General features: G+C 41.7%; 1 protein-coding gene across 1 annotated transcript in view; it reads right to left on the bottom strand.

Annotated features, from left to right (window-relative positions):
- Positions 1-5,676, bottom strand: part of casq1a (calsequestrin 1a) — an 8,702-nt gene extending 3,026 nt beyond the window's left edge. Inside the window, exons 1-5 of the mRNA XM_079285591.1 lie at positions 5,259-5,676; positions 1,747-1,840; positions 1,380-1,480; positions 1,077-1,188; positions 713-786 (exon numbers count right to left, since the gene is read on the bottom strand). Of these exons, the coding sequence (XP_079141717.1) occupies positions 713-786; positions 1,077-1,188; positions 1,380-1,480; positions 1,747-1,840; positions 5,259-5,495 (618 nt within the window). The 5' untranslated portion in view covers positions 5,496-5,676. The remainder of the gene's footprint in view (positions 1-712; positions 787-1,076; positions 1,189-1,379; positions 1,481-1,746; positions 1,841-5,258) is intronic.
- Between the last annotated feature and the right edge of the window lie 3,335 nt (positions 5,677-9,011).

The following is a 9,011-nucleotide window of genomic DNA, read 5'->3' as shown; positions in this document are numbered from 1 at the left end:
ACCATGTTAATGGTTTACAACTAAAATGTTTGTTAATTGAGAGCGATACAACCTTTAACAGACACTTCAGTTCATGTTTTTCAGCACACCAAGAAAGGTTTATGGAATGTTCAGTGGCTAATCTGCAGACCAATGTTTATTTGGACAAACAGGTCTGCTAGTGTACTTCTTACTTTTAAATATACAGATAGAGAGAGACCCTGATGAGGGAAAATATTTATCTCATTGAGGACTTCTGGGAAGCTGTCTGACACAAGACAGATGGACATTTTCCCAAGCTGAGAGCTTCGTGTTTCAGAGGGCAACATTGCTTACCTCAGACATGATAGTTGTCTACCCACCAATCTATTCCTCATCAAACTCAGCAGACAGTTAAGATGCAGAACATATATTGTTCAGTATAGGTTTTAAATACATGGAATTAAATATGTTCTAATCCTCAAAGAGGGCTATGCTTCTCCATGGAGTGCCTCAAGGCTAGATCTTTTGCCGATTGCTTTAAAGAAATGTGTGTATGTTTTACTTAATTATGTTAAAGCTGCACTAATTAACATTTTTATATCAGTAAGGGACCAAATGACTACACATATAATATACATATAAAGGTTTAAAGTTAGTTACATTTTTATTTATAGTTTATATTCTACCCAGTCTTATTATGGGGTTTTAAGTGTGTCTGATCAAACATAAGAAAATAATCTTTACTACTCACCTTGGGATTAAATGTGGCAAAGAAGCTGATGTGAGGATGGAACTCTTCAGCAGCATCGGCAAAAGCCTCAAAATCTGAAATTGTACAGGCATCCATCAAGTTGTTTCAGCAGATCAGCCCCTGTATGAAATATCTAAGAATGTAGACTTGTTGCACTCATCATTAATGTGGCTCCTATGTGTTGTCACTTGCAAATCCTTTTAAAAATCAAAGCAGTCTGCAGCTCAAAGTTAAATCAAGCAATCTGACCCTGGTCTCTGTTGCACTTGCTTCAATATGCAATCATGAGCATTTATGTTGAAAAGCAACTGTAAAAAAAAAAAATTAGAACAGGTGATCATGCCATCACAGTACAGATTCTTACGTTCTGACTTGTGACTCTTAAAGTAGCCCACCAGTTTGATGTCCTCTTCGATGTTTTCAAAGCCTTTCAGCTGCCTATTATTGTCAATGATTTCCACTGGGTCCTCAAGAAGCTATGAAGGAAAAGGAGGGTCATGGAGGATAAAAAAGGGGGGGGGGGTGCAATGGAGTTGAAGGTGACAGAGAAGAAGAGGAACACAGAGTCAGATTCTGTGTGTCATCTTCAAAGAAAGCAAAGTGGCATTTATGTTTTCTTTTCTCAAATAAAGCAGGCTATTAACTGGGAGATTATATCCTCACGAACATCAAAGATGAACTCCACAATAGTGTCTGCTGCAAGCTCGCCATCATATTCTATGACTTCATCGTCTGTGAAGATGAAGATGCTGTCGGTCTCATCAAGGCCTGGGGGGAAAGAGAAGAAGCACAGAGCAGAAGCCAAGGTCACACATGTTGACAAGTTGGCCTCGTCCGTCACATATTCTTTTACACTCGTGCGGTGCCAGCTCAGGGCGTGGCTGAAAACTTGTTTTATAGTTTCGTGAAAGTACAGCAGGCCACATCCCACTGAAAGCTACTTAGACAAGTTAATTCAAATTCTCAGCCATTATAAAATATTTTTGCATCGTGTTAAATTATAGGTGTCTGCAGTTATGTTGCTGAGGGTTTACCTAATTTCTTAGCAACGAATTTGTCGTGCTTTGCATCGACGAGGCCGACTCCGATATCTTCCTCATCAAACTCATCCAGGACCTGGGCTGCAAGCTGTAAAACAAAGACACTGTCATATAAGCGAGGACATGGCATGCCAGCTTAGTATGAGCCTATAAAACATGGGAATGCAAGCCTGCATGAGTGTGCAGTATCTGATGCACATTTATACCGTTTTGACAAAGTTGTCTCACTATAGTTTCATTACCATAAAAGCCTGCTTTTCAGAGCGCTGCTCATGCACTTTCTAAATCTGTATGAAACTTGAACCTCATGACTGACAGTTGGTTCCACCAATGGCAGTGCCACGTTCGCTGCATTGAGGAAGTGGTTCGAGGGTTGTGTCAGTGTGTTAGGAGCACACACACACACACACACACACACACACACACACACACACACACACACACACACACACACACACACACACACAAATACACACAGTGTGCACACTGGTGTCAGAGATCTTGAGCAGCTGCTTTTACTGGCATAAATAGTTTGACTAATTGGACTGTCCTGCAGGTTGTTGTGCAGATCATTATTGGCTTTTCTTTTAATTGCGTGTAGATGGGTGGGGCACAGTGGAGCAGTTTAGTTAGCGAGGTTGTTGCTGTAAGTTGCAGTAAGTGTAGAATATTTGCGAATATGTCCTGAATGCAAAAGTATACATACACCTAACATTATATACATTAAAAAAAAGAAACAAATTGAGTCTTTAAGTACCACAGTATTTGGTTTTACTGTGACTTTAGCTGTTTTTGCATTGAATGATATTTTGTTGCAGACCCCACCCTCTTGGCATTTAAGTAGGCTATTAAAAACTTCCAAAGGGCAAGTGATTGAGGTGAGTATAAGACTTCCTACTATCCAAGCAACTGAAGGACACATTTGTAGATACATTGTAATAAAAGTATGTGAAAAAATACCTAGTATTTATGCTGGTCATTTTCTAATCCTTTTCCATTTTTCTTTGTAAACATTTTAATAAAACTAATACATTACAAGCCTTCCAAGTGAGAGGTACATTGCAGATAAACATGTGTATTTGCATAGAAACATTAGAGGTTGTTTATCTGGATTTGAATATGCAAAATAAACAAATTAAATTATCCGGTGATTTTTTCTGCAGTTTGTTTTTACGATTAAATAGAGAAATGATTCCATAGCTTCATATCTACTTTGTTCTCCGAGTATATACATTCAGAGTTGTTGTTAGATCTTGGTGTATCTGCTGTAATGTGGCTGGTATCATTTCTTTGGAGCAGCTGAACCTCCCTTACTACATGTAAAGTTAACTCAACTTGCTGAGCATCTCAGATGGGATTTTATAGCTAGATCAGCATGTTTTCCAACTGCACAACATGCAAAATGCTGCCATTTTGTACCTGTTCACTGAGACACTGAGATTATATAAATATGATTATATATATTTATATATATATAGATATATATATATTTATATATATATATATCTATATATATACAGTATATGTATATACTGTATATATATATATACATACAGTATATACATATACTGTATATATATACATACAGTATATGTATATATGTATATATATATATACAGTATATGTATATATGGCAAAAATATGAACACAGCATGATGAAATTTACTTTTCCTGCTCCCTACTGTGGATCACAAATGATTTCTCCTCATACATTCTCACACCATTTTTATATCCTGATATACATACAATTTGTATAATCTGTTTTCACGGACAGTGAGCAATTTACACAGCACATTTAGGAAGTGATTACGCATTGACACACACAGTAGACTCCAGTTACACTGTTCGGCAACCTCAACATTCAAACTTTTCTTTGGCCAAGGGAGAAAACACTTAATTATGACCTCGAACTGCAGCAGCCTGTTACTGATAATAAATCCTTATTAAAGGTAAATCATAATACATTCATAAGGAGAAACACAAGCCTTCGGGGATCTCGGCCTTCCACGAAAGCAGCTCGGGATAAATATAGTGCCAGAAGCCCCACCAGCCCAGGGACTATTTTGGCGGTGATGCTCTGCGCTCTGGGATCCGCTGACAAGTACAGTACTTCAAGTGTCAATCCCAGAGCTGAAGGTGCACTACTGGAGCCAGAACCGCCAGTGCTGGCCTCCAGCCCTGAGGCCGATCCCAAAGGCTCCCATACAGAGACACCAGAGGCTGTTGATCGGATGTGATATGCCAAGGCGAGCAGCGTGTATTCATGCTTTCCTTTCTATAATTGTGCCTGTTTTGCGAGCCGGTTCTAAAAGGAGCCCCCAGAAAAGCTTGCAGCTCTCCTAAAACATAAAAATACACAAAATGTCTCAGGAAGCAGCCTTCATCATACACTGTGCAGTGGCCATGCCAAATGCCTTAAAATATGGTTGCCACATGATCCAGTGTATCTATTCTAAAAATCTGTCATTACCCCTCAGACTTTTTTCATAGAACTGCAAATTTCACAGCAGGTATTAGTCCAGTATTTCTTCAAAAAATATCAATTCTGTGTAAAATACAGTTTGAGAACCGGGCAGGTCTGCTTCTGGTCCAATCTAAAATGTGTGGAGAAGAAGGACAAGAAACGCAAATACGACTTTTCTTGAAAAATGCAGTGTGTGAGTATGTGTCATTTGATATTCTGTGTTTTTTAAAAAGTAACATGAGGACCGACCCAGGTCAGTTAGGGTTTGATGCGTTGGTGAGCTGATACTGAAAGCTTGCTGAATGATGATGTAATGTCTGTCTGTGAGGAATGTCCTGAAACTGCTGAGTATCCAGGCTGACAGGAGGCCTGAGAGGTATACTGGTAGAGGTGCGTTAGGTACATCAACTCCCCCACACACACACACACACACACACACACACACACACACACACACACACACACACACACACACACACACACACACACACACACACAAGCTCAGCCTTTGCCAGAATACATGATATCCACAGCTCAGCTCTTTGCCTTGGGTGGACGACACTGACGACACACAGCAGGCTTGTGACACATTTTTGAGACTTCATCTATCAGCGTTTCTCAATCCAGCAAAGCTATTTTCCACCTAGCAGCCTCAATTTCCCCTGTGCTCAATTTCACATTTAACCCAATCTTTCAAAAAAAGCCTTTGCTGGCCAAAATTCACTTTCTGTTCCTTGTAACCACACGTGCACTTTCACTATAAAAATCTATTTTTACATTTTCTATTTGAATCTTAATTCCTCTACCAGCAGTATTCTGTCACACACATCTGCATGATTCAAATTCTACAACCAAATGAAATTAAACTCGATCAAAAATACAAACTCTGCTACATCCTCAAACTAAACTCTATATAGCAACTATGAGTTCAAGACTGTGTAACGTTTGTGTGCTCTGCACTATGAATGCAGCACTAGCTTTACGGCTTTCCCATCAGTAAGCTATCGTCCTTATTCTACCCATAGTCCCCAACTCAACCCACCTCAAGGGTCAACTCCTCCATCTCAAACTGTCTCTGGGCGACGCGGCTGGATCCGGGATGGTCATGGTGGTACACCACCATGACATCGTACTTCTTCATCACAGACTTATAGTTCTTGGCGTTGAGGTCGTGCACGCGGTCCTTGCCATCGTACTTTGGGAAGTCCAAGCTGTCTTTGCCCAGTGATAGCTCCCCAAAGGACAGCAAGACTGCCACAAGCACCCAGGTCCACTTCATGGCTCCTCTCTAGGATAAACGTAGATGTATTTACAGTTTCACAAAGTAAAAGAAAAAAAACAAAAACTGAATAGTTTGCTAAAGGTTTAGAGAACCCCTTCCAATCCGCGTCACCCAGAAGAGAGCAAGACCAACTCTTGCATCCACCTTATTAAAAACCTCACATGAGGCAGTGGGGCACAGGGTGCAAGAGGGGTTGGGCTACGTTTGACATAGGTGCAAGTGTATGTCTACGTGGGGTGTAATCAGGAAAGATGAGGTGGGGGCCACTTGGGTTGCTGGGGTGACAGCTTTCTGTGTGTGTGTGTGTGTGTGTGTGTGTGTGTGTGTGTGTGTGTGTGTGTGTGTGTGTGTTTCAGACCTGTACAAGTAGGGTGGAGTGAGGAGATGAGGACCAACCTGCTCCATATCCACTGAGAACAGGAGAAGACAGGGATGGAGGTCAAGGGAAATAGTTCAAAAGCAAGGAATAAAGAGACAAAGGAGGATGGAATGAGTGTATGTATGTGTTAAGCTGCTTTGCGTCAACTGAAGAAACAAACATACAGTATGATGGATTTAGAGGTTGCAGCGGATATGAGATATCTTTTCCCATATTAAGTGTAGATGGAGGCTTGCATCCCAGCTAAAAATAATGGATGTGGGACAGAGAAGTACATATCAGGCAGGGGTGTCGGTGTCTAATTTGCTGCTGCTGGCACCGGTGCAGCGCTAGAATGTGCTGCTGGGTCACTCAGGGACCTGGAGAGAGGAGAGGGTGGTGCACCTGCTGAGGATTCAGTGCATAGCTGTCACTTAGCCCTGACTCAAGAAGAAAGTGAAACGTAGAGTTTTACAGGAGGGGGGCATGTGGCAATTTTTTGGGGGGGAATTGTTTTGAGTCTGGTCCATCTGTACATACAGTATACACGAGTGTCCTGTGCAATGTGAGCAGCATGTGTGCTTGAGATGATGTGATATGACTTTTCAGATTGAAAGGGAGGATGTAATATTTAAATAGAGACTACATGGTATCGTAATACTCCCAAAACACACACACACACACATACACGACTCACCCCTCTCTCCTGTATACAGGACATGCAGCCTGGAGTGTTAAAGCGGAAAGATTCAGTTTGAAGGGAGTCGGTGAGGGATGCGCTGACTGCATGTGTGTGATGGTCATGGTAGAGGGGGTTGGTTATGTGTGGTGTCAGTGACTATGGAATACAAAACTATACTGTGGCTCACTGTGTTACTGTAAACATGTAATACAATGACATGAGATAGAGGCTAAAATGAACGGGGGGATAATTTACACCTCATAACATCATCGTTAACAGCTTCCATCACCATTCTCTGGTCCTAAATCAGACACAATGGGTGAACTTATCAATAAATGAGAAAATATTTCCGCCAGTTGAGCATTATGTGACTTCAACAAAAAACCAGTTGACTATTTTATGCTTTTGAATGTGCTCCAACCACCTACAGCATGTAATATTTGATTTTATAGGAAATTGCTATTGCTCCACTAGCTGACATTTTCAATCATGTCCCACTTTCGGCCACATCCCAATCAGTGATGTCACAGCAGGTGATTGATGATTGAAAACACCGGCTGTGAATCACTGATTGAGGTGATTTTAAGTGCAATGCATGTTTTTTGCCTTTTGTCCTTCACTATTCTTTGATGTGCAGAGTACAGAGGCTCCAATAGGAATACATTACTGCTGTTATATTTCATAAACCCTGTACATATATGGCAACCCAATATAATCTGGCAAAATGTTTCCTCAAAAGTCGAAATGGTGCTATTTTTATTAGAAGTCATGTTTGTGGTACTATAAAAATAACATCAATGTGTTTGCCATCATGAATCTACACACATGTGTGCAAGGCCTACAGGTGAGTGGGGAGTCTCTATGTCAGCGATCCTCAATTGGCGGACCGCAGTCCGGATCCAGACCCAGGACCTAAAACCGGAAGACAAATCGGAACTAGAAAATGCATTTCCTGCTGAAAATGCGTTGGAATGCTGAAAGCTGAAATGAATCTCAAAAACATTGCTGAAAATAGATATCCAATTTTTAAAAAATTGCAAAAAGCTGAATAATTCAAAAAGTTGAAAGATTACAAATATGAAGTCATATCACCCCTCTCCTGAAAGAGATGAACATTTTGAACGGTTTCTGTAGCTTAAAAGAATTCCAGCAGTAGTGATATTTGTTGTAGTAGTAGTAGAAGTTGTAGTTGTAGTAGAAGTATTAGCAGCATTTGAATAAGTACCAGTTGTAGCAGTAGTAATATTTGTAGTAGCAGTAGTAGTAGAAGTTGTAGTCGAAGTATTAGTAATTAGAAGAAGTAGTAGAAGTAGTAGTATCAGTAGTCATAGTAATAGCGGTCATAGTATTTTATAGTAGTAGTAGTATAATAAGTAGTAGTAGTAGTAATAGTAAAGTCAGTTTTTGAAGTAGCAGTAGTACTAGTAGCAGTCAATTTACTGGGAAACACCCAAAAAGACAGAGTTTTGGACATAATGGAAGTTGTTCATTGATACAAATAGATAAAATTGTAATAATCTCTTTCCAGAAATCCTGAATGAGTGCATTCCCAAAGGCAATGAGATAAGCTACCTTTATGTATACCACATTTAACACAATCATCCGGTGTATTGGTACATGCGATGCAGTAACTCTGGAGTGATGTATGTTCTCATCACCCATTTATACTATTGCCAATTACTATTGAACTATTGCCGCATAATTCAGCTTTCCGATATCTTTTAAACTTTTTGAACTGCAGCAATTTAACTTTTATGATTTTTCAGCCCTTTTCTGACTTTATAATGGGTGTGTATTGCACAGCTTAGTGTCACGGGAGTTCACAGGTAGGACCCAAACGCAAGACCACAGGAGACAGAAGTGAATAGTAACAGGTTTTATTTTAGACTGTGCGTGCAGGTGTGGAGGCCGTGGTCCGACACCCGAGCGGCAGATCGACGGTGTGAGGCCCGTGGCTCGACACCGGAGGGCTGGTGGGTTGACGGCGTGAAGTCCCGTGGCTCGATACCAGAGAGTAGACAGATCGACGGTGTGAGGCCCGTGGCTCGACACCGGAGGGCTGGTGGGTTGACGGCGTGAAGTCCCGTGGCTCGATACCAGAGAGTAGCCAGATCGACGGTGTGAGTCCCGTGGCTCGACACCGGAGGGCTGGTGGGTTGACGGCGTGAAGTCCCGTGGCTCGATACCAGAGAGTAGACAGATCGACGGTGTGAGGCCCGTGGCTCGACACCGGAGGGCTGGTGGGTTGACGGCGTGAAGTCCCGTGGCTCGATACCAGAGAGTAGACAGATCGACGGTGTGAGTCCCGTGGCTCGACACCGGAGGCCTGGCAGCTTGACGGCGAGTGTAGTCCGTTTACCACAAGGCGGGTAGAGCGGCGGAGTGTAATCTGTAGAACACAAGGAGGGCAGAGCGGCGGAGTGTAATCCACAAACACAAGGAGGGCAGAGGATGCCACGGGGTTTCAGCGGGT

This window comes from Melanostigma gelatinosum (genome assembly GCF_949748355.1).
Source record: "Melanostigma gelatinosum genome assembly, chromosome: 15".
Classification (NCBI taxonomy): Eukaryota; Metazoa; Chordata; class Actinopteri; order Perciformes; family Zoarcidae; genus Melanostigma; species Melanostigma gelatinosum.
This window is presented reverse-complemented; position numbering and strand designations above follow the sequence as displayed.